The 25379-nt window shown below is 39.0% G+C and overlaps 2 protein-coding genes across 2 annotated transcripts in view; both read left to right on the top strand.

The window, feature by feature from the left end:
* LOC107715808 (protein KIAA0100-like) overlaps window positions 1–16676 on the top strand; it is a 23942-nt gene extending 7266 nt beyond the window's left edge. The window contains exons 11-35 of the mRNA XM_016522051.1: window positions 416–603; window positions 721–985; window positions 1116–1321; window positions 3009–4047; window positions 4981–5172; window positions 5258–5460; window positions 5548–5666; window positions 5755–5978; window positions 6154–6344; window positions 6782–6881; window positions 6968–7167; window positions 7509–7551; window positions 7790–7972; window positions 8066–8187; window positions 8277–8432; window positions 8563–8646; window positions 9696–9733; window positions 9827–10007; window positions 10121–10207; window positions 12623–12733; window positions 12829–12964; window positions 14089–14210; window positions 14403–14504; window positions 15847–15981; window positions 16091–16676. Coding sequence (XP_016377537.1) covers window positions 416–603; window positions 721–985; window positions 1116–1321; window positions 3009–4047; window positions 4981–5172; window positions 5258–5460; window positions 5548–5666; window positions 5755–5978; window positions 6154–6344; window positions 6782–6881; window positions 6968–7167; window positions 7509–7551; window positions 7790–7972; window positions 8066–8187; window positions 8277–8432; window positions 8563–8646; window positions 9696–9733; window positions 9827–10007; window positions 10121–10207; window positions 12623–12733; window positions 12829–12964; window positions 14089–14210; window positions 14403–14504; window positions 15847–15981; window positions 16091–16276 — 4613 coding nt within the window. The 3' untranslated portion in view covers window positions 16277–16676. The remainder of the gene's footprint in view (window positions 1–415; window positions 604–720; window positions 986–1115; window positions 1322–3008; window positions 4048–4980; window positions 5173–5257; window positions 5461–5547; window positions 5667–5754; window positions 5979–6153; window positions 6345–6781; window positions 6882–6967; window positions 7168–7508; window positions 7552–7789; window positions 7973–8065; window positions 8188–8276; window positions 8433–8562; window positions 8647–9695; window positions 9734–9826; window positions 10008–10120; window positions 10208–12622; window positions 12734–12828; window positions 12965–14088; window positions 14211–14402; window positions 14505–15846; window positions 15982–16090) is intronic.
* Window positions 16677–18597: 1921 nt separating this feature from the next.
* LOC107714397 (putative serine/threonine-protein kinase F31E3.2) overlaps window positions 18598–25379 on the top strand; it is an 11808-nt gene continuing 5026 nt past the window's right edge. Inside the window, exons 1-5 of the mRNA XM_016520263.1 lie at window positions 18598–18786; window positions 22855–23103; window positions 24055–24138; window positions 24243–24311; window positions 24549–24618. Coding sequence (XP_016375749.1) covers window positions 18760–18786; window positions 22855–23103; window positions 24055–24138; window positions 24243–24311; window positions 24549–24618 — 499 coding nt within the window. The 5' untranslated portion in view covers window positions 18598–18759. The remainder of the gene's footprint in view (window positions 18787–22854; window positions 23104–24054; window positions 24139–24242; window positions 24312–24548; window positions 24619–25379) is intronic.

The raw sequence follows: 25379 nt of genomic DNA, 5'->3' as shown, positions 1-25379 counted from the left end.
GCAGTTTTCATTTATATGCTGATGATCGCATTATTTTTCATATGCATCTGTTTACATTAGAGATCGCTCGTTTCTCTGTCCTGTTCACGTGTGTTTTTGTTCGGGAGGTTTTGTACTCGTTCGTAATGATGCGTAATAGCGCCCCCGAGTGTATAACAGTGAAAACACAGAAAGCCGTAAAAACGCGTCTTTGGTGGGGAAGCGTTTTCTTGGAAAAGAGAGAACTCGTCAATGGCGGGGAAAGAGTTAATAATATCAACACTGAATGGAGTCACAATAACTAAATTCTCTTTTCAAAATGAATAAAGTGCGGTTTCCTTTTTTGGTCAACTTCTGGTAAAATAGAATTGATTGAAAACTTCAGTTCAAACGTGTCTCTGCTGTGGTGTGTGACTGAATCTGGTGTGTCTCACAGAACTGCAGCACTTGTTGGGCTCAGAAGAGGATGACGTGAAGAGTCTGACTGTGACTGAGAAAGCCTCTCTGTCCCTGGATCATTTCTGGTGGCGTGTGGGCCAGGGTTCCCATATCCAGCAGGCTCCTCACCCAGCTGGAAAACATGTCTGGGGGGAAGCCCTTATCCTAGACTCTCTCACACTGCAGGTAAAATCAATATGCATTTATGTAGCAAGTTATCATTTATTATGAAAGATGGGCTATATTTTTAAATGATAACCATTTGGCTTTACATTACGCCCTTTTTAATTAATTCGCCCACAGGGCAGCTATAGTTCGTCGAGGACGGTGAACTCCAGCCCTTCTGGGAGCGCTTGTATGGAGTCCAGTCTGAAAGGCCTGCAGCTGGAAGTGTCCGAGACCTGCACTCTGTGTCTGTCACGTCTGTTCTCCGTTCTCAAACTGGACAAAGCAGAGAACGTCTCCTCACAATCCACTCCAGAAAAGCCTTCAACCCGTCTACCACCTCTCTTTAAGTTTAAACTCAATCTTGAGGATGTAAACACATTCACACTCTCCAATGTGGCAGGTGGGAACTAAAAGAAGCCCTTAAAATACCAGTTACACTCTTGTTTTTCTTCCTTGTATCCAAAAAGTTACACAGTACATGTTAGTTTGTTTCAGTACCTGAGAGTTTGTTTTTCTGTGTTGCATTAAAGGGGCTGTTGCATTGAGGGTGGACACAGTGGAAGCTGAAGGATCGGGGGAGAATTCGAATGTTTCTGTCCAAGGTGTTTCTTTGGCTGTGGTGAAGGCCCTCAATGAGAGTATGGAGCCCTGCTGCCCAGCCACCCAAACTCCCAACCCCATCCTGACCCTAACAGCATTTACTGTCTCCTACCACATCAGCGGCCGCAGTCTGGAGGTACTACACTGCTCCTACACACAGCTGTCATGATTTCCATCACCTAGGATCACTTATTACAGGCCATGACCACTAGGTGTGGTTGTAAGTGACTGCAATGATTGATCACTTCATATCGAATTCCATTAACAAATATTAGCAGGGTCCAAAACTAAGATTAAAATGTAAAACTGGAAATCTAAAGGGTTTTGGACTTTGCATATTTTACTGCAGTCTGGTCACAATGAGGCCTTGTTTTTAATTTGAATTTGGTATGGTGGAATTGGGTCATAACTTGTGATCCAGTTGCTTAGAAGAGGACAGTAATTTGTCAACACCATAATCGTGACTTTCAGTCCAATACGGCAACAGTACTCAACACGAGATGCATTCTTGCTGGAAAAAAAGCAGGAAGATTGAGCACAACCAAATGAATCAAAATGTAGTTACAGAATGCACATTCCTGTTTAAATCACCAAGAAATAAAATGTAAAAAAAATGTTTAAAGGGTTGTTGTAGTGTTTATCTGTAAGTCATGCCAGATAAAAATTCTAAATTCTAAAAACATTTTTGATAGAACAATAAAACGAAAATTTTCAAAACTTTATAAACGTGTATTTTAGTTCCCCACAATCCACAAAAAATCCTTTAAATTTAATGGTATTTAGAACGTAACAGGGATTTAAAGTAAAAGTATAAAACAAACCTAAATTAGTGTGGCATTTATTATAAAGGCCAAGCCTAAACAAATTCTGAAGCAAAACAAAAGAAAAAGTATTGACGTGGGAAATATGCTATACAGATTAATCATGTACCTTTCTCATTCGACATGAATCCAAATGTCTGTGCTTTGCACGTTTTGCACACTTGATTTTAATTGGATTATAAAAGTCACTTTGGAATATACAGTTGTGTTCAAAATTTTATATACACTTTGCAGTATCTGCAAAATGTTAATTATTTTACCAAAATAAGAGGGATCATACAAAATGCATGTTATTTTTTATTTACTACTGACCTGAATAAGATATTTCACATACTCCACAAGAGGAAATAATAGTTGAATTTTTAAAATGACCCCGTTCAAAAGTTTACATACACTAGTTTCTTAATACTGTGTGTCGTTTCCTGGGTGATCCGCAGCATTTTTTTTTTCTGTTTGTCCTGAACAGTTAAACTGCCTGCTGTTCTTCAGAAAAATCCTTCAGATCCTGCAAATTCTTTGGTTTTCCAGCATCTTTTGCGTATTTGAACCCTTTCCAACAGTGACTGTATGATTTTGAGTGTATGTAAAATTTTGACCACAACTGTAAGTCAGTACATTTTAGACGTGTATTCCGCAAACATGACTTGTATTTGTTTCAAATTCAATTGCCCTCGTAATCTTTAATCAAAAAATGTACTTCTCCTCCTACTCCTCCTCCTCACTGTAATATCTCTTCTCTGATGACATGTGCACCAGCACAAGGGAAGGATAATAATCCCTCCCCTCCATCAACCTGTCACTCATGAGGTCACAGCAATTAGCAAACATCAACGTTCCAATCAATTCATGATGGACAAATTCAATTCCCGCCCTACATTTTTCGTCTTATTTGTTTTACTTAAATATACGTTACAATAGAGAAGAAAACATGATCATAGTTTCCATTTCATGCCAGCTTTAACCACATCTTGATTTAATTTCCTCCCATCATCATCTGATCAGGTGCGGAGTGAAAACGCTTTAACAGTGCAGTGGACAACATTGGATCACATGTTTTTGTATCAGCACATCACAGAGAGTCAAAGATATTGGAAGGTGCTGTCTGAATCTCTAAGGCTACAACAGAAGGATGGAACAGAGTCTGCAGCCTCTTCATCTGGCATGTTAGTTTGTGTAGAATTGGCAAGCACACAGCTCACCGCCCATGTGGCCGAGACAAACTTCATCACCTTCAGTGCAGAAGCACTGTCGTTCTCCAAACGGCCCGGAGCCGTGCTGATGAAAACTCCTCATTTGGTGTTCAGCTTTGATGGCAACGACATCTTCTCCTTTTCTGGAGCCGAGGTGCAGATGCTGGATGAGCTTGAGGTGATGCAACAGCACAGATCTCAATTCCCTTTCCTCCAAACATCTTGCAATCGCACTTGGCTCTTCACTGCACCCAACCTTGCCATCGAGTTCCCTTACCAGTACAACTTCTCCGACACTTTCGATAAGGCCATCAGCGTGCAGAAGTGGCTGAAGACCCTACACAGCAGTGCCGCCCCATCGACAGAACCTTGCCGCCTTCCGCCGGACCTACTGGTCCGCATCAACCAGTTCTCCTTTGTGTTCCTGGACGATGTCTTTGAGATCAAACTACGCGACAATTACGAGCTAATGAAGGACGAAAGCAAGGAAAGCTCCAAGCGCCTGCAGCTGCTGAACAAGAAAGTGGCCGACCTACGCAAGCAGCACGGCGAGCTCCTGCCGGCCCGTAAGATCGAGGAGCTCTACACCTCCCTTGAGCGCAAGCACATCGAGATCTACATTCAGCGGTCCAAGCGGCTGTACTCCAACACGCCCATGCGCAAGTCCCTGCTCACCTGGACGGTGTCAGATTTGGAGCTGGTGGCGCTTGCGGATCAGTCGTTGCACGGGCCTGAGCGGATCCGAGAGCAGCTGCGGGACATCGATGGCAACAGCCCCTTCCCCAGAGACTGCCTGCAGCTGGTGATACAGTGGTGCCGTGCTTTTAAATTCAAGCTTAATGCATTTCTGGGTAAGTCAAGTGTACTTAAATACAGGGATGTTCGATGTCCTGCAGAGTTTGGCTCCAACTTGCCACAACACACCTTTCCTGAAGTTCCAGTAGAGGCTTGCAACACCAAGGTCATGGGTTTGATTCCCATGGAATGCACAAACTGATAAAATGTATACCTTAATTGCAATGTAAGTTGCTTTGGATAAATATAATGTATAAATATAAATGTACCTGGAAGTTTCTAGTAGTCCGGAAGAACATGATTAGGTGGTTTATTTGAGGTTGGGGCTAAACTCTACAAGACAGTGGCCTTCAAGGACCATGATTGCACACCCCTGCTTTAATACATAATCCAAAAAATGATGCTTGCTTTGTTAGTTAGTGAATTTTTACTGTAAGTGATCTGACACATCTGTTCCAAACACAGTAAACTCCTTACCTAGGCATCATTTCAAGTTAACAGATTGTGCTAATGCTAAGAATAGCTTATTTAGATGGAGCTGAAAGAATAGCTAATTTAGCTGGAGCCTAAAAATAATTTTGTTAATTTTTAGTAATTTTGTTACCAAATCATCTAATAATTGCTTTTTCTTTTTTCTTTTTGCTAAGTAGTTTGAATTTATTTCGCTATTTGTTTTATTTCACTAGCGTGGTGGGGAAAAAAATGCATCCAAGATGGCCGACAAAATAAATGCCAATTGCAAATTAATTCAATACTGAAAGGTGTTGTTAAAATTGCTTCAGTTTAATTCAGAATTGACTCAATGTTTGTGCCCTTGTATTTTTTTTATATTAGAGTATTGAGCTTTTAGCATAGCAACATGCTAATATCAAACTCTATTAGAATCAATTTTAAGTGTTGTTTGCTGAGTGCTACATGTACAAAGTGCTATTTTTTGTCACTTATGAGAGTCCATGATGACTAGCATTCTTGTTTCCTGTGTTGTTCAGTGCGAATCCGGGACTATCCTCGTTACTTGTTTGAGATCAGAGAATGGTCGCTGTCGGGACGTCTGATGGGCACCGAGCAGGACGGGCAGCTGAGAGCAAAGCGCAAACAGGTGGTCCAACTCGGCCAGCCATGGGGTGACGTGACCGTTTACAGGAATATGCCACCACTGAAGTTCTACTACGACATCCATTGTGAGTCACAACACTCTCTTGATCTCGTAAGTCTGTAATGTGATATTGCAACAATGTGACTCAACCGGTCTAATTGTTCGTATAGCAAATATTTTCCTCTACACTATTGTGTGGGGGCCGTGCTGGGATCCTGCTTGGACGCTGATTGGCCAGGCTGTTGATTTACTGACCAAACCCACAGCTGACCCATCCCCCCTTCTGACCTGGTGGGATAAAAGCAGACTACTTCTGCATGGCCGCTGGGTGATGGACATCGAACAGGCCAACCTGCATCAGCTCGCTACTGAGGTACTAACAAACACACCCAGGCTCCTTGCTAAAAACAGCTTATACTTTTAAATATCTAATGCTAACTATAATGCTTTTTTTGTGTAGGACCCGTACAACACCACGGAGAACCTGCACTGGGAGTGGATCAAGCTGAACTTTGACTGGAATCCTGGGCAGTTTGTCTTCAAGGGTGACCTGGACGTCAACGTTAGAACAGCCTCCAAGTACATGACTAGTAGTTGCATTGCATTACAATGTGACATTTTGAATTGAGTTTGATTATTTAAATCTGTCTGGTCTGTTTCTCTACAGGTATGATGATATCTGCTTCCTGCACCTCCCGAGCCTTTGTATGACCCTTGACCTCCAATGGTTATGCCATGGTAATCCACATGACCACCATGCCGTAATGCTCTGTGCTGTGGAGAGCGTTGCGGATGTCACCTCAGGCCAGCCACACGACTCCTACAGGGCCTTCCGCTCTGAAAACCTCAACCTCTCCATCACCATGGACCTCGACCAGCACTGTGGCAAAGGTTAGAACTATAGCCTTTTTTCTAAATGCTGATAAAGGCTATGCAACTTTTAAAATCGGAGCAGCAACTAGCGTCGTCCAGAATAAAAATCGGGGCAAAAGTCATGTAGTGTATTCCAGGCTTGAAGGTCATTTCAGCTCTGGTTTTAAAGACTTTTGTTTGCGTTTTCTCTCAGAGCCCAGTCAGCCCAGAATCCTCCTCTACAGCAGCACCCTGCGTTGGATGCAGAACTTCTGGGCCACGTGGACCAGCGTGTCCCGGCCCATCTGCAGAGGCAAGCTCTTCCACAGCCTCAGACCCATCCGCAGGAAGCTCGGCCAGCACTACAAACAGATGTCCTATACTGCATCTTTTCCACAGCTACAGGTGACACCTGATTCTGTCACACCATATTTTAGGCCTGCCTCCTTTTTAAAATTTAATTAGTTAATTTGTTAATTTCTAACTTGTCTTCGTGCTGATGCTCAACGATATATAGCTGAAGCCAAACTGTTGTGTTTATTATTATTATTACTTTTATTATTAATAATAATAATAATAATAATAATAAATATTTAATATTAATAATCATTTTAATAATTTTGTATTTATGCGTAATTTTTTTATTTCATGTATGTTTATTTAATTATTTTATAATTAAATAATAAAATATAATTTATATTTTATAAGCTTGTGTATCTATATAGATCATTCACCCTCATAAAATAGTGTATTCTTATCATTCAAAGGATCTTTTGTCATATTGGAAATATTTTTTTGTAATTGTGATGAAATATATGCAAGGTTAAAATGTTCCTGTGCAGGTCCATTACTGGGCATCATTTGCTCAGCAGAGGGGCATTCAGGTCGAGTGCAGTAAAGGTCATGTCTTCACCAGAGGAGCACAGAGGCTCATCCCACAGGGTGAGAGAGCAAACATCCTCAGTCACCCTCTCCACTTGACATACTATTGAAATGTTCTGCTGAAATGATCGATGCATGTTTTACAGCTGGCACTGTGATGAGACGACTGATCTCCGAGTGGAACGTTACTCAGATGGTGAGCGAGCTCTCTCTGGTCACCGTGCACCTCATGGCCTCCACATGGGATGAGACAGCCGACCACCAGATCAATGCCCAGGTGAAGAAGACCCACCTGCTCAGCCTGTCCTCACTCAGCTACCAGAGACAGAGCAACCGCATAGAGGAGGTAAGGCATCTCAAATTGCATTTGAGAGACACCAATTGATAATTTATCTACAAGCTTGGCATTGTTCAAATCTTAACCGATTTTAAAACCATGGGAGACCACACACAAGAAGACAGTTTCAACTGATTTTTAACCTTATGATCCTCTGAATGCGCACACTAGACGATTCGACCAGACCGAGAGACCACACACTTGTCGATTATAGGGACGATTTCACAGTGACTTGAGATCTCACGGAGACTCGCGAGATCAAATGTGACTAGAGAGATCAGAGGCAGAGGCAGCTAGATCAAGAGTGTGTTTTGATATTTGATAAACATGTTTGATATTTACGATTTGAGTTCGGGGATGAACTCTGTGCCCTTGATGCACTCTTCTGCCAAGGCCGCACTAAGATGAGCTCCACAGCAGACATTTACATCACAAAAGTGTAGACTGGGAGGAGCGTGAGGGCTTCTGATTTCATTTGGGACAAGGCCATTGAGTGTTACAATTTCTCCCATTCATCTTTCCACAAGTGGTCCATCGCTCGTCCATATAGCATTGTGGCAGCAACTTTTGCACGTCCAATCAGCAGCCACAGTCTATTTTATTTGACTTGTTTCTTCTTGCTCTGATTTAGATTGGAACCAGCCTTCCCAAGTGCAGGAGACCCAGCAGGTCCAGCGTATCATCTCTCGCTGTAGCTGTCGCATGTACTACATCGGGTACAGCCACGACATCGACCCTGAACTGGCCACCTCCATCAAACCGCCAGAGATCCGTGACCGCCATGAGAAGGAGGACCTTTTAAAGAAACAGGCTGGTATGCGACCTCAAGCAAAACAGGAACTGACTGTTGACTGGTAGTTGTTCTGTCAGAAATATATTATTGTTGCTTTCTCTCTGAACATATCAGGTGCAGTCGACACTTTCACCCTCATCCACAATGACCTGGAGATTTCCACCAATCCAGTGCAGTACTCCATGATCTTGGACATAGTCAATAACCTGCTGCTCCACGTGGAACCCCGGCGCAAGGTTCAAACTGACTGTAATTGTCTGGACACCAATTCTGGAATGAGTTCTTGTGTTGTTTGCTGATCTGCCAGATCTTTTGCTTTGTTTAGGAGCACAGCGAGAGGAAGCAGTGTGTGCGTTTCCAGCTAGAGATCTCCAGCAACCCTGAGGAGCAGCGTAGCAGTATCTTGCACCTTCAGGAAGCGGTACGCCAGCATTTGGCTCAGATCCGTTGCCTGGAGAAACAGATCTACTCCAATATGAGGGTTAGTGCACATCTGCGGTTAGTTTAGTTCACCTGAATCATCAGCCATCCGCATAGCTTTTCATATGAGGGCATTTCCTCCAGACTACTTTGAGGTTCCTTCATAATGACCTTTTATCTGACTCTTACAGTCCCAGTCAGAAGAGTTCAGAGGAGACGAGCTGTCGGACATCAACCTGCGCCTGCAGAATCAGCTCAACCAAGAGAAGACGGACATGCAGATGAAGAGTGAGGATCATCTCGCTTGTGACTCTTTGATGTTTGAGTGTGCAGACTTTTTTCAAGCTCTTCACCTTTTTAATTTATCTACAAGAAATAAAATGTTGCTATTTATTATTTAATATAAAATTAACGCCTTTACTAATTGACAAACCAACAATATCTCTGCTTTAATTGTCTCAGGAAGTAAACTCAAAAGACGAGAGCAATGCTTCCTACACGCACAAGTTGTGTTTGGTGGACCTGAGGGCTTCTTGGACCACCACCAACCGGAATATTGCCTTTGGTTTGTACGACGGTTATAAGAAAGCAGCCGTGCTCAAGAGAAACCTGTCCACCGAGGCTCTGAAGGGTCTGCGGATCGACACCCAGGTGCAGACGAAAAAGCTGAAACGCTCCATGTCCAGCTACTCCTCCAACACAGGTCCTGCTACACCAGTCATTACCACAACCACTCGCCCAGAGAAGAGTCAGAATGAAGGTAGGCTCTTCTTGTGACTGTCGGTCTAAAAATCTGATGTATATTGTAGCTCATTTGCCTGTTTTTTTGTTTTTGTTTTTTTTGTCCAGACTAATCAAATTTTTGCTGTTTGGAAATGATCAGTCTTCAGTGTATCAAGGCTTTCTTTGCCCCAGTTGATGTGTTTTTCTGGTCCTTTTTAGGAACGTCCATGCTACAGAAGCTTATCGAGGAGACCGATAAGTTTGTGGTCTTCTCTGAAGAGGACGCAGGAGTGAGCGACCAGCTCTGTGGAATTGCCGCGTGCCAGACCGATGATGTTTACAACCGCAACTGGTTCATAGAGCTCGTCAACGGTCAGGTACGGATTCCCCTTTGAGAGCAGTAACCCATAGTGCAAGATGCTGTATTAGCAGATCTAAACATCTTCCCATGTGCATGGTGTTCAGATGATGCTTCGAGGCACTGAGACTGCCGGCTGCGTGCTGGTATCTGCCGCCAAGGCACAACTACTGCAATGTGAGCACCATCCTGCTTGGTACAACGACACACTCAAGCAGAAGACCACTTGGACGTGTGACGGACATGCAGATGAAGAGTGAGGAGCTCAACATCCTCATCCGGTTGGTCACTAGCAGAATTCTAGCATTTGATCATTCATTGGCAATATTAGTTCAAAATAGTTGGATATATCAAAGTCTTTTGCCTCCTCTCAGATGTTTTAAGGACTTCCAACTGCAAAGAGCAAACAAACTGGAGCTGCGTAAACCCCCAGAAGACGTTAGCGTTGTGCGACGTACCGAGTTCTACTTTGCTCAGGCACGCTGGTGTCTCACAGAAGAAGATGGACAGCTGGGTATAGCTGAACTTGAACTGCAGAGGTTCATTTACAGCAAGGTGAGTCTGCAAGGACAGAGGTTTTGGTTAAAGATGCTGAATGTTCTTTGCTAATCATTGGTAAAACGTTAGCTACTGTGTATATGACCATGCTATGATGTTCTCTTCCACAGTTGAATAAGTCTGATGACACAGCAGAACATCTCCTGGAATTGGGCTGGTTCACCATGAATAACCTGCTTCCCAATGCTGCATACAAGGTACTGCTGCTTAATGATTCACACTGGATGTCCAAGTTGGGGAAATAACTAAACTATGTGACAGTTGAGATGTGTCATTGAAAATCTCTAACTTCTGCAAATGTCTCTGTGTGGCTGTGACATAGTCTGAACTGAAGCCTGCATAGGGGGCTGGTTTAGTGTGTGTAGATTTTTTGGGGTTCCGTTTGTTAGAGAGGGAGCAGGACGGTCTATTAATTGTCCAACAAACAATTAGTTAGAGGTAAACTAGACTATTGAACTTGAACATACTACAATAAACATAATATACAAAAACAGACAAATAGTATTTTAACTGTTATTTTTAGCGTAACATGTTAACATCATTCTAGTTTGACAACTAGTAGACTTGTCAACCGTCTTGTTCCTTGACAGTCACCTAATTTGTCTAACAACCAACTAGTAAATCAATTAGGGGTCAACTTAATGAGTAGTTCTCATTTTATCTGTAATATTTAAGGTAACATGTTAACTATATTCTGGTTTGACAACCAGTTAACCATCCTGTCCCTTGATGACCCATCCTGTCACTTAATTACTGTCACTAATGTATCCAACAACCAACTAGTCAATTAATCAGGTGTCAACAAACCGAGTAGTTAACATTTTAGCTGTGAAATTTAGAGTGAAATGTTGACAATATTCTAGTTTGACAACCAGTAGACTCGACCGTCCTGTCCCCTGATGATCATCTAGTTTATTAGTTGTCCAGCAGCCAACTAGTTAGTAGTTAGTTAGTTTGAGGTGAACTAGGCAATTAGTTTGCATTTTGCCTGTAATATTTAAAGTAACAAGAACATTATTCTCGTGTGACAGTTAGTAGGCTTGTAAACCATGCTGTCCCCTGATGGTCGCCTAGTTTACTAGTTGTCAAACAACCAACTAGTTGATTAGTTAGGGCAGGGGTTTTCAACCTGTGGGGCAGCTGTCAAGGGGGGCCCGAGCATCAGTTAATTCAGAGACGTTCCCTTGAGAATTTATGAATACGAGTTAACAAATCTTTAGCCATCCACTAGGGGGCAATCTGACTCCTACTGCTAGTGGACAGTTAGAGCAGAGTTGGCTCGAGTATCAGTCACGCTCAGTGTTGCCAAGTCCGCGGTTTTCCCGCGGAATTGGGCTACTTTAACACTTGCCGCATTTTGTAGTTTTGGGCTAGTTTTGAGTAGCAATTAGGCGGGTTTTGTTGTGAAAACCTGGCAACCCTGGTCACGCTTATTGACAGTGTAAGATGATTTACGATTAGCCGTGTCGGAAATCCAACCACGGATTGGCATGTTGTTATCTCAGAAACAGGCTCAGCCATCACATTGAATCAGGTAAACTGGTTATATATTTATGTTTCAGTATAATTACGCACGCTATACCAGGGGCGGTTCTAAACCCTTTTTAGGTGGGTTTCAGCCCCCCTATCTGTCACCTTAGCCCCCCCAAAACTATCTTAACGATCAGGCCAGTGCTGCTTCCTCGAGAAAGTTTTTCATTTTCACGTGTTTTAAGTCTTATCAGTTTAAACATTAAAGTAATTTTAAGCCATTTAAGCCCAAGACATCTCAATGCGGTACTCACGCACTGTGAGATTATGCGGTACTCACGAGACTGAGTGAAATTAGACAAACTTGGGGGGGCGCATGTCCTAAAAGGTTGAAAACCCCTGAGTTAGGGTGGTCATCTAGTTGGTTTATTTTTGAGCATTTTAACTCCAATATTTACATCCAAGGTAAATGTACATGTAAATGATATTGAGATTATGGTTATATTAATTTGAAACATTTTCATCATAATTACAGATATAATCAGTATTATTATGGATTATTATCAGCCGTCATAATACTGCCTTGCTAGCAAATTCACTGCTTTCACAATAAATTTCACAATAACGTTAGACCATTGTCTTGTGAACATGACCCTAAACCAGCCTAATTATACAGGACTTCCAACTAGTCATTCAGACAACCCACAGCTAGTTAATTTTGAACATTTTAGCATTTTGCACATCTCTACTATTTGTTAATCCTGTAACTCTTGGTTTCTCTTGTGCAGCATGTAAGGGTATGTATGGAGTGGGTAAAATCCTATGTTTGTTAGTCGACACCTTCGTCCTCATCCAGACATATGCCTGCTCAGAAAGTTTATGTTGCTGTTTGGACAAAACTCACCCGCATTCTCACTTATAGTTTGATATCGCAGGCTAGTTGCATTGCCTTCCACTTTTACGTCTTTTGTCTTTTTTTTTTTTTTTTTTACATCTGTCCAATCCTTTTCGGTTGGCTTTGACCAGTAGGATATGCAGCCATGTCCATGTTTTCCTTTGTTTCATGGTTTGCATCTGAACAAACACAACAAACAAGTACTTCAGTCAGTTGGGTGAAACTTTGCTCATGTTCTGTGTTGTAGGTGGTTTTGCGCCCTCAGAGCCCCTGCCAATCAGGACGCCAGCTCGCCCTCCGTATCTTCAGTAAGGTCCGCCCCCCGGTGGGAGGGATTTCCGTCAAAGAGCACTTTGAGGTCACTATCATGAAATCCATTCTTGTTTATATCATAACACTGGAGGATCCTATTCACACATACAGCTGTCCTCTTCTTTCTGTTTTTATTTGTAGGTAAATGTGGTACCACTCACCATTCAGCTCATGTACCAGTTCTTCAAGAGGATGATGGGATTTTTCTTCCCTGGAAGAAATGTGGAAGAAGAGGAAGTTGGGGATGAAGAAGACAAGTTTAGATTGGTTACTACAGGTTTGTGGAGTTTTCTTTCTTGTCATGAGCATGACCTTCCCACCACAACTGGGATATTCAACTTTGTTCAAAATCACATCAAATGCAAATAATTCAAAATTAGAATTAGAATGCATCAAGTACAAAAAGTGAAAACAATGCTGATCCTCTAGAAAGCCAGAATTGGTCTTTACTTCACTCTTTGAACTCGCTGTACTGACATCCATAGTAGTGTTGTCAAAAGACCCGGTATTTCGGTACCAAGTCGGTACTAAAAAAATTAAAACGTTACGGTACCAGGTTTTTTAAAGTACCGGTGGTACCGAGTACCCGGTCAACCCGGTTCTTGATGCGTTATCCGAAAGCTATCCTCTTCCAGTGTTGCCAAGTGCGCGGTTTTCCCACGGAATTGGGCTGCTTTAACACTGTTGCAGCGGGTTGTTTTTCATGTCCGCGGGTTGAAAAACGACCCCACTAACGTGATATTTAGCCCCTGGAATGCGAATTTTACCAGGGGAACCCCGCCAAAACGTGTATTTTATCCTCGGAACGCGATTTTTAACAGGGGACACCCTCGAAAGCGATTGGGCGGGTTTTGTTGTGAATGTTTTTCAGTGGCAGCAGAACTATGACTAAACTTTTGGGCGAAACTTGTTTACTTTTTTCTTACTTTTATTACTTGTGGGAAAACTTGAAACACTTTTAAATAAGTATAAAGAATGGCATTGGTTTTGTACATTTAATTTTTGTTTAATGTTATTAATAAAAATGTTGTTCAATTAGCATGTTTTTGTGTTTTGCTTTGGTACCGAAATTGGTACCGAGAACCGTGGATTTTCACTGGTATCGGTACCGAATACTGAAATTTTGGTACCGTGACAACACTAATCCATAGTGCAGCCCATGCTGATCAATATCAGTTTACATTGATTTTTTTTTTCTCCATTTCTTTTTTTTCCCTTTGTGCTCTAGTGAGGGTATTAGATTGCTGTCTGCTGATGTTAGGTCACATTGATGGCCCATCCTGAGCTATTAAAAGCTCATCGCTCCTTTGACATTGGAGGGTTTTGTGTCTGGTATGGCTTCAGGGTGACTTTCATGTGCGTTGTGGAGTGTCTAAGGCTTGTTTTCTTCTTAAATCACAGGTGTCGTGAAACCCAGGCAGCTCTCTGAAGACTCCATAGGAGGGCTTGGACCCGGGAAAGGGGTGGCGCAAGGGTTAAATCGAACCGCTGGTGTCAGGAGGTCATTTCGCAAACCACCGGAGGTATTCTATTATTACAATTAAAATGTCTAGGCTACTTATTATATGTATTGCCTCTTGTTTTTTTTAGTTTATTAATTACATATCATTATTTGCATTCTGGAATGATTGTAAGATTGTTGATGCAAGTCATTAATTGAGTTTTATTATTATAACATAAAAGTTTTTTGACCTCTAAATGTCTTCTCCATTCAGCATCCCGTTGATGACATTGATAAGATGAAAGAAAGAGCAGCCATGAATAATTCTTTCATCTACATCAAGATTCCTCAGGTTCCCCTCTGCGTCAGTTACAAGGTTGGTCCTGGCAAAGGCTCAAAGTCTAAAAGACACATCTTATGCTCACAATGGCAGTATTTATTTATCAAATTAAATTACAAAGGCACAGTAGAACAGCAATAATGTGAAATATTACAGTTTAAAATACTGTTTGAATATAATTTAAAATATAATTTATTCTTGTTATAGCAAAGCTGAATTTTCAGCAGTTAGTACTCCAGTCGCATGTCACATGATCTGTCAGAAATCATTCTAATATGCTGATTTGCTGCTCTATAAACATGTCTTAAAGTTTGAAAACCGTAGTGCTGCATAATATTTTTGTCAAAACTGTGATTTCTTTCATTTTTTCGTTATTCTTTGATGAATAGAAATTGTATACCTTGTATAATTTATTCAGAGATCGCCATGAAAATAGCCTTGATGCTGGCATGGCGTTAAAAATGAATAAATAAATTGATGAATAGAAAGTTTAAAAGAACAGCATTTATGTGAAATGGCAACCTTTTGTAACATCATAAATGCATTTACTTGACTAATTTAATGCACACATAAATTTATATTATATATTATAATTATAATATAATTAATATAATTGTAAGTATAACACCAGTATTAGCATCCCTTCATTGGCTATTTCTTTCTAAAGCTACAATTTGTAATGTCTACTTGATACTTTCTCATTTGACACAAAAATAGCTTTAAATAATCTTTTGTGAGTATTTTAACAGGCAAATTTATTTTGCGATTAATTAATCGACACAGAATAGAAAATACAAAAATGTTTTGATAAGTTATTTTTAAATGCAGTAAAAGTCGTTTTTTTTACTATTTTATTGTTCAGTAACACCAGTATTAGCATCCCTTCATTGGCTATTTCTTTCTAAAGCTACAATTTGTAATGTCTACTTGATACTTTCTCATTTGACACAAAAATAGCTTTAAATAATCTTTTGTGAGTATTTTAACAGACAAATTTATTTTGCGATTAATCGACACAGAATAGAAAATAGAAAAATGTTTTGATAAGTTATTTTTAAATGCAGTAAAAGTCGTTTTTTTTACTATTTTATTGTTCAGTAAATAAACAAATGTAATTTTTATTCATCTATTCATCATGCTTTAAAGAAAATGCATTCGCAAATCAAACACCATTTCAGAGATCTGAGTTACACGATGAGGAGTGATCATAAAATGACACTGCCTTTAGAAAGCCTAAAAGTAAGAAGCACATTAAAATCATTGTAATGCTTATAAGTTTTACCTCCAAGTTTTTCAACGAAGTCTTTGCAAATATATGTTGTTAATATTCGATTCATTGCATGCCCTGGTGTGACTATGCATTTCTCTTGTGGTGTAGGGAGAGAAGAGCAGTGTAGACTGGAAGGATCTGAACCTGGTTCTGCCCTGTCTGGAGTATCATAACAACACCTGGACCTGGCTGGACTTCGCTATGGCTGTGAAGAGAGACAGTCGTAAGGCTCTGGTCGCACAGGTAATCACTCGCAAACCCCTCAGTCCCAAACTCAACTTTAAACTACATGTAAGAATGTAGTAGTAGGCCTCTGTTCAAATTTCGTTAAACTTTTGTCCCAAATAAATAGATGATAAAGGAGAAGCTGCGGTTGAAACCTGCCTCAGGCTCAGAGTCTCGAAGTAAAGCGACGGATGGGAAAACGGACAGCAGCCTCCAGCAGCAGGTGGAAGACGAAAAAGCAAGACTTCTGATCGGCTTCAGCACCGCCGACAAGAGCTCCAGCAAAAAGAGCATCTTCAGTCGCCGCAAGTGAAGCTCCTTCACAGAGATGCTGGTCTTGAAGAAGTGCTGCTGTACTTTACCGTGTCCCAGTCCGCAGGAGAAGGGACGGATGATGATAACCAAACCCAGTCCGAGGTCTCTCTCCTCTTCACCAGTGGTGCTTTTAAACGTCCGCGCTGGGTGTGGACACAGGAACCAGCACCATGGTCAAGCCATGACTGCAGGCGCTGGTCCTGCTATGGAAGAAGGGATTGTCATTCTACTGTCTAATATGAGTGTTGTACACCTGACATTGTTTTTATGTGCTCCTGTTGTGCCATAAATCATTTCAGTATATTTAAATTAACTACATACAGCATTAAATCATCTTTATTAAAGGGATAGTTCACCAAAAAATGAAAATTCTGTCATTAATTACTCACCCTCATGTCGTTCCAAACCCGTAAGACCTTTGTTCATCTTCGGAACACAAATTAAGATATAAAATCCGAGAGCTTTCTGTGCCTGCAAAGACAGCAAGGGATCTACCACGATCAAGGTCCAGAAACATAGCAAGGACATTGTTAAAATAAACAACCGGTTCAACTGTAATTTTACGAAGCAACGAGAATACTTTTTGTGCGCAAAGAAAAAAATAATGACTTTATTCAACAATTCGTCTCCTCCGCGTCCCATTTCGGAGAGTATCCACTGAACGTAAACAACGTATGCTGTTCTGTCAGCTGTGTCACGCGAATACGTTGTTTACGCTTTGATCTGAATGAAAACAATGTTTCTGCGTGGTGCTGCATACGTTGTTTACGTATGTGTTACTCTCCAAAATGGCGCCAGGGTGACGCGGAGGAGACGAATTGTTGAATAAAGTCATTATTTTTGTTTTCTGCGCACAAAAAGTGTTCTCGTAGCTTCGTAAAATTACGGTTAAAGCACTGATGTCACGTGGATTATTTTAACGATGTCATTGCTACGTTTCTGGACCTTGATCATGGTAGCTCTCTTGTTGTCTATGCAGGGTCAGAGAGCTCTCGGATTTCATCAAAAATATCTTAATTTGTGTTTCCGAAGATGAACGAAGGTCTTACGGGTTTGGAACAACATGAGGGTGAGTAATTAATGACAGAATTTTCATTTTTGGGTGAACTATCCTTTCAAGTAAGATCCTCGTAGCTCAAGACAGTGTCCTACAATTCAACGGTTCATCTATACTTTGTATAGGAGCATTGTGACACCTCTCCTGCTGGATCAGGAGATTCTAGTAGGCCAGAATGGAAAAGCTAGAAGAATCTGAAATTCACATATACTGGAAACCCATATTATCCCACAATTAGTGAAAAATCGCTTGGGGGGGGGGGAAAAAAAATCAAGAATTTGTCCCCATTTGAGCTCAATGTTAAATTGTACATGATATTAGTTAGCTGACCACTGTTTCACTGTACTAACTACATAGTGCAATACAAAAGCGAATGGGACTGAGGATCTTCTGCCTGTGGAACAGTTGGACATCATGGGAAGCATCTTGTTTTATGCCATTTTTGCAGCCTGTCTGATTAATGCTTTGTGATTTTAACACTATGGAACTTTTTACACAAAGTATTTTCTGATATTTTTGTATCTGTGGTTATCTTCTGTATCATTTCTATAATGTCTGAGATGCTGCTGATTTTTGCTTGTCAGCTTCAAAAGTGAAAGATGTCATTTCAGCTTGAATGTTTAAAAATGAGCACTATTTAGATTTTTTCCCCCCACTGTATCAGGCAATGGGCCTAGTATTGTTCTTTGTAAAAATAATGGGAGGTATTAAATGTCACCAAGCATGTACATTAATATTTGTCAAAAAAAATAAAAGCAGGCCCCAAAGAGCCCTCAAAATTAATTTATTTTCAAACTTTATGTAAATCATCAATAATCACTCATAAGGATGTCAGAAAAAAATTTAATTAGATCATTTTAAAGAAATTTAAAGTTATATAAGTTTTAAATAAAAGGTTATGGAAAACTTTAGACTTGAGAGGTGCATGATATACTAGTATAAAATAATATAGTCACATGCAAAGAATTTATTAGGCTTAATTATAAAGATGTGCATAAAACGCGAGTAAATAAAATATAGTCACATGTAGCTAACAAAATTGGAGATAGTGGTGTATTTTATCCTTCAGTGCATTATTACAAATACATTGATTTTCCAATGGTCCACAGAAGCCTCTTACTAGACAAAAGAAGGTCACGTCTGTGAGTTTGAGAGTTACATAATCAATCAATTATGACGTTTCTGAAGCATGCAGTGCATTGCTGTGACGTGATCTTTGTTTATGTGTAAATATTAATAAGTAGTCGGGGCGGAGTCTCGCGCTCTTGCATGTGTATCAAAGGTTTGCACACTGATGTGCTTGCTGAAACAGCGTTATTTTGTGTGCAAAGCTGGTGTAAGTAACGTGGGATTCACTTTTGTGGGAGAGTAGATTTGTTTTTAAAGAAAATCGCGTGTCGTTCATTTCTTGTTGATAAAATGTGATGGGCGGCGACGGGAGTAAAAATAAGGTAAGAGTGTTTACTGTTCTACTAACACCTCACACTGATGAATAACAGAGTTTGTTCAAAGTAACGCTGTGTGGACACGGTTCGGTCTGATTGAAATATTGATTGTGCTTTGCAGGTTCATGGGACTAAAATAGAGGCTATATCAATTTCATGAGGCAATTTCATGATTAAATTCAGATTACATTGATACGTGAGATGTTCCCAGTCTCCTCATGTGTTATTCAGTCAAATGTGTTTACCGTTTTAAGAATTGCTTACAACAGATAAAATACTGCCATGCTGTATTTCTCCCAAGGTTGTTTCTCCATTCTGTCACCGATGGAGTTTTGGCTCTGGCTTGCTTAGTTGGGGACACTTCATTTCCAGCGATATCGTTGACTTGATTGCAAATGATTGCAAAGATACTTTTTTTTTTTATTGCAAGTATAAACAACATTTAACAATTAATGTAACATTGGATGACATTATGAATATAAAAATTATATAGGAAGACAAAGAAGAAGAAAAAATAAATAAGAGAGAAAAAAAAAAAAGAATACATAGATAAAACAAAAAATACAGAGGTAGTAAATCAAAATTATGTACCATTCAGCAGATCATTATACAGTTTCACAAATTTGACACTTTTTTTGGTATTAATATTTTTTAGTGTTATAATTAAGTAGTTATAAAGTCACAAAGAAAATTATGTAATTTTGGAGATGTTGAAGAAAATTTACATTTATGAATATAATATTTTCCCAATAAAATAAATACATTTCCTATATATTCTACGTTGTGTTTACAATGAGAAAAATAACAAAATATATCACACATAGTTAAATTAATGTCTACATTGGGTTTCGGACCAAAATTCCTTAACATGGGGGCATTTGAAAAAAAGATGATCAATAGACTCAATGCTGACATTACAGAAATTACAATTCAAATGAGGATTACCAAATTTGGATGTAATCTCATTAGTGGGGTATATATTATGCAAAATCTTTAAATGTAATTCTTTTACTTTGTTGGGGACACAGAATTTATAAGGTAAGAGCCATGCTTTTTTCCAATTAATCTTATCTATTAAAGAATTCCAAAAAAAAATTCCCCTCGGAGTTATTCTTTTCCTTGACTGAAACACATTTCTTATAATTTTATTATTACATTTTGGGTCATAAATGCACTTGTCATCAACCAAAAAATTTGGTTCCCTTTTTACAATCTCTTCAAATGATAGATGACATTTCATTAAGTGAACAAGACCATTAGGTATAGCTTTAACAATTGTAAGAAATTCCTTATGAACCACAGGGAAATTGTATTTAAACATGAAATCACAGTAAGAGTAAACATTCCCTTGAGGATCTAGTATATCACAAAGATAATTAATACCTTTTTCATGCCAATTCTTAAGAAAAATCGACTTGTTCTTTACTAAAATACTTTCGTTGTTCCATAGTTTCACTTTATGCGGGGAGAAATTGTGAACAAAACAAAGTTTCCTTGCCAAAAGTGCCTGTTCATGGAATTTAGAAAGTTTAATGGGGAGTTTAGAAGGGGAAAAGTTACAAGTTAACAAAAATGTAAGACCTCCCACATTTTTATAGATATTGTATGGGATAAAGTACCAAAAGCCAAGGACTTTGATCACCAGATCCCGAGTGTTTTCTTGTTGATCTTCCTCCTTCATCCCTTGCAGTCTCAGGCCCCATCTTCGTCGATAGCTATTCGCCTCCAGCAGCTGAAGTTTGAGTTGTTTGTTTTCTTCTCTCAAGTCTAACGTCTTCTTTTCCAGCGCTGAAATTCTCTCGCTATGGTTGGTGGTATCTTTAAGTAGTTTTTCCACTGATTCATTCAGAAAGGCAATGGCCTGATCAGTGTTTCTCAACGTTGTCTCCATAGATGTAACCTTTTCAAAAATTATTTCACATTTTGCGGAAAGAGACTGAATGGCAGCCATAACCTTGTTGATGTCACAATCAGGAGATGTAACATTAGTCTTTCCTCTTTTTGGCGCTGGGCTTTTAGCTGGGGTGCACGGTAGTGGAGATGCCAGAGATTTCGCTGGATCGACAGTGTCAGCTGAGTCACTGGTTAAATCTGTCAGCAGCATTGCATCATCAGGATACGGGGCGAATAGTTGGGATGGCAAGATATTTTCACTTTTCTCCATGCTCGCCTCGGAGTGATGTTTCGCTTTGCGTTTGCCCATATGACCGAGTTTTCAGACAAAGTTAATATTAGTCCTTATTGCATGCAAATCTCGATGATGTCTGAGGATTAAGAGCGCAGCATGTCTGCTCGGAACAGCGCCATCTTGGCCCCGTGCAAAGATACTATTTAAACTGAACTGAGCTGGATGATGACATCACTGAATTCAATGATGAACTGCCTTTAACTGAAAAATTAGTGTTTGTCATTTTGCATATTGACACACTATTTTCCTAATGAATGCTGTTCAGTTGCTTTGACACAATCTGTATTGTTAAAAGCGCTATATAAATAAAGGTGACTTGACTTGACTATTGATATTTACAGACGTTAAACAACTACACACAAAATTAGCCTGCATAACATCACATTACACAACGATTCACAAAATTGGTAGTTACAAACGTAGAATATGGAAAAACGTAGAAAAGAATGAAAAGAGATAACACAGGAAACAAATTCAACTTTAATTCATGTGTTGTTATACAATTTGCTCCCAAGACATATTTCATGAATTTCCTTCAGTAACAAAATTAGACTACTGACACTAGACAGTGTATAACTTCATAGTTTATCATATATATTGAAATGCCACTTGATTTTATATTTTGCTGTTTAATACAATGCGACTCCTATTTCAAAGCAACCCTCTACGCACACCTTGGCAATATAATCGCCATTGGCTAGTAAATTTTTTTTGTTTACTCGCCAGACTGATATAGGCCTACTTTTCTACACACACACACACGTTTACTTAGCTATCTAAATGGGGACATTACATAGACTTCTATTGTTTTTATATACAGATAGTTATACACTTTTTAACCTAAACCCACCCCTACCCCTCACAGAAAACTTTCTGCATTTTTACAATTTCAAAAGTAAAAAAAAAACTTTGTTTACTTTATTTGTATAACAGTTTTACAAATGAGGACATCCACAAATTGAGGTTTTTGCCGATTTTGTCAGGTTTTGCTCACTATTGGGTACAAATTTGTCCCCAAAATATGGTTAAGTAGGTACTGAATTTATTAGCCAATGGCTAATGTTAGACATTATTTAGTCGCCCAGAGTAAGATTTAGTCGCACATGTGAGTGATTTACTCGCAATGTAGAGGATTGCAAAGGTAACACCTTAGTATATGGACCACTTCTCACTATTTACTAGTTGCTTATTAGCATGCCTATTATTATTAACATATTGGCTGTTTATTAGCACATATTCTGCATGACCATATTCTACATTCCTAATCCTATCCAATACCTAAATGTAACAACTCCCTAACTAACTATTAATAAGCAGCAAATTAGTAGTTTATTGAGGCAAAAGTCGTAGTTAATGGTTTGTTAATATGAGAATTGGACCTTAAAATAAAGTGTGACCATTTTAAATGTAAATTAAAGCAATAATTCGCTCAAAAATGATAATTCTGTCATCATTTACTCAGACTCAAGCTATTCCAAATCTGTATGAGTTTCTTTCTTTTGTTGAACATAAAAGAGGATATTTTGAAGAATGCGTGTAACCCAAACAAACAATTGATGGCCCATTGACTTCCATAGTATTTTTTCCCCCCCTTACTATGCAAGTCACTGGGGTCCGTCAAATGTTTGGTTACCCGCATTCTTCAAAATATCCTCTTTTATGTTCAACAGAAGAAAGAAACTCATTCAGGTTTGGAACAGCTTGGGTGTGAGTAAATGATGACAGAATGATTATTTTTAGGTGAACTTTTAGTAGTCTTTTGGGGTCATTGCATATTTACATTTGAACGCACACTAGCTAGTGATCGGTTAAGCATTAGCCTATATGTTATCATAAGTGTTTGTGATTTTGTATAGTTTTTATGAATGATGTCGTCTTTGCTGCAGGAATCAGCATCGCTGGTGAAGAGGAGATCCCTGTCATGTCATCAGGGCTTCCTGTCTCTCCCGGCTCAGCTTGTTCATCACAGTCTATTTAGACGCAGCGCCCAGCACAGAGAATACCCCGTCTCTGAGCAATCTCGGCCCTCAGACTCAAACCCTGAGGGGCCTCGTGTAGAGTGGACACTGCCGGGCTTTATTTCCATTTTCCTGCCGGAATTTCCTCACAGGTTTACTGGGCATAAGCATTTACAGGTAGTTCATTGCCACAAGTCATAAAATCCTCACATAAATCACCCAAAAATGTAAATTGTCATCATTTACTCTCCCTCATGTCAAACCTGTATGACTTTCTTTCTTCGGTGGAACACAAAAAGAGAAATTTTGAAGAATGTACCTTTAATGTTCCACAAATGAAAGACATACAGGTTTGACAGTTTTCATTTTTGGGTGAAATGTCTGAAATGAAAAAGTAACGTACTTTTAAAGAGAGAATTTTTTTTTTGAGTAATATGCTTTAAAATTGTGTATTCAAGTGTGAACTGGATGTAATGTTAATTGAAATGAAAATGTACCATAGTTTATATTAAATGTTATTAGTTGAATTTAGGAATGCTTTTTTGATGACTAGGACTTAAGCATCTTTATATGTAATTTCATAATTACTTCTATTGTACTGCTGAATGTATTGATAAGCTTTTATGGTAAACTAAAATATGCTTTATTGTCATTTCTATTGAAACTTATATGTCAGGTATTTAAATACATTTGTAATTACACATTTATAGCAATGAGGTTAGTAAATTGGAGAGAGATTTATAATATATTTACTTTAAATATTAACATTTTAAAATTTTTTTGTTTGTTTCTTTAGTGTTAGTCAGCACATCAAAATAAATGTATTTCTTTAAAGCATAACAAAAGGTTATTAATATATAATTATTTAAAATGTACTTGAATTTTACATTACAAAGTGCACTTTTTAAAAGTGTACTTAAGTATGTTAGGAAATTGTCATGACAGTGTACTCTTTTTAAGGACACTCAAGTGGCATTTTATTACATTTTATATATACTTTTTTTTTAAAATTACTTTTAAGATTTGAAGTACACTACAAGTGCACATTCAATACCATTAATCACACTCCCTTTAAATCCTGTGATTTAAAACTAGTTTGTCTTTTTTAATCAGTGATTCTTTTCTCAGATTCTTGGTTTTGTAGCTAAAGGCTCGTTTGGTCCAATCCTGAAGGTGAAGGACATGTCTAAAGATGAGACTTATGCTATTAAGGTGACTTATTCTGCCTTGTTCTGCATTCCGTGTCATGTTATTGCCTTTTGGAAAATGTGTTTTGTTTGGTACGCTCCAGAATTTCTGCTGTCACTGTTGGTTAGGTTTTACCCAAAGCTGAGGTTTTGAGACATGGAGTCCTCCAGCAGTCCAAAGAGGAGGTGATCATTCAAGTGAGTCACACTGCGCCGCTCTCTGCGCTCTGTGTCAGCTATGGCTCGCCTGATCTGGTTCTAACCGGGCCAGTGAGACATGGACAACGCTGACTTCCTCTCAGTCAATACCCTATAAGCATGCACACATTTCATACTTCAGTTGTTTTGCTCATGCCATTATGATTTCTTCCCACTTCCTCTCAGCGCCTGCACTCACGTCCATCTCATGTTGTGTTGTCAACTGTTACATTGTAGCGACAAGTCAGACATCCTTTCCTCCTCAGTCTCCGGGACTGTTGGCAGAGCCAGAGCAACCTCTTCATCAGTGAGTCACACCACATACATACCCACTGTCCCGCTCCTTATTTTCCTTGGCTTTAAAGCAGGGGGCTTCAAACTGGGGTGTCCAGAGGGCTTTTGAGAGAATGAACATTACAAAAGTTACAAAATGTATTCTGTAAGGTATTTTTACAACGTTAATGTAATATATAAATTAAATGTATTATATTTGTGTGTGTGTGTGTGTGTGTGTGTCTGTGTGTGTGTATATACACACACACACAGACACACACACACACACACACACACAAATATAATACATGTAATTTATAACACACTTACTGAATTTCATTACTTAGTTTTTTTTTCTGCTTTCTAAAGACTGGTCTGAAATCCTGTAAAAATAATAAAATTATTATTTTATTCTACTGACAAAAATATTTTATATATTAATTTTTTTATATATATATATATAAAAAGCATTTCAGTATTATATTTTACCTTTTTAAGAATTTATCCTCAACACAGTCATCTTTAGCTTGCTTACTGAAGGATTTATGGCAATATTGTCTCCAAGAATATGTAAATGTAATATTTTATATGAAATAGCTATACAGATATACTTTACAAATATATTAATTAACCTAATTACCAACTATATATCAAATATTTTCCAGGTAATATTGTAATGTTATTATATTAATATACTAATTAATTAATTATCATTTGCATGCTGTCTTTATATTATCACATTTTTCTTACACAGTGAAATGGTTTTTAACAATGAAAATAAGTATTATGTACTAC

Source organism: Sinocyclocheilus rhinocerous, unplaced genomic scaffold (assembly GCF_001515625.1).
Source record: "Sinocyclocheilus rhinocerous isolate Xijiao unplaced genomic scaffold, SAMN03320098_v1.1 scaffold821, whole genome shotgun sequence".
NCBI classification, from domain to species: domain Eukaryota; kingdom Metazoa; phylum Chordata; class Actinopteri; order Cypriniformes; family Cyprinidae; genus Sinocyclocheilus; species Sinocyclocheilus rhinocerous.
This window is presented reverse-complemented; position numbering and strand designations above follow the sequence as displayed.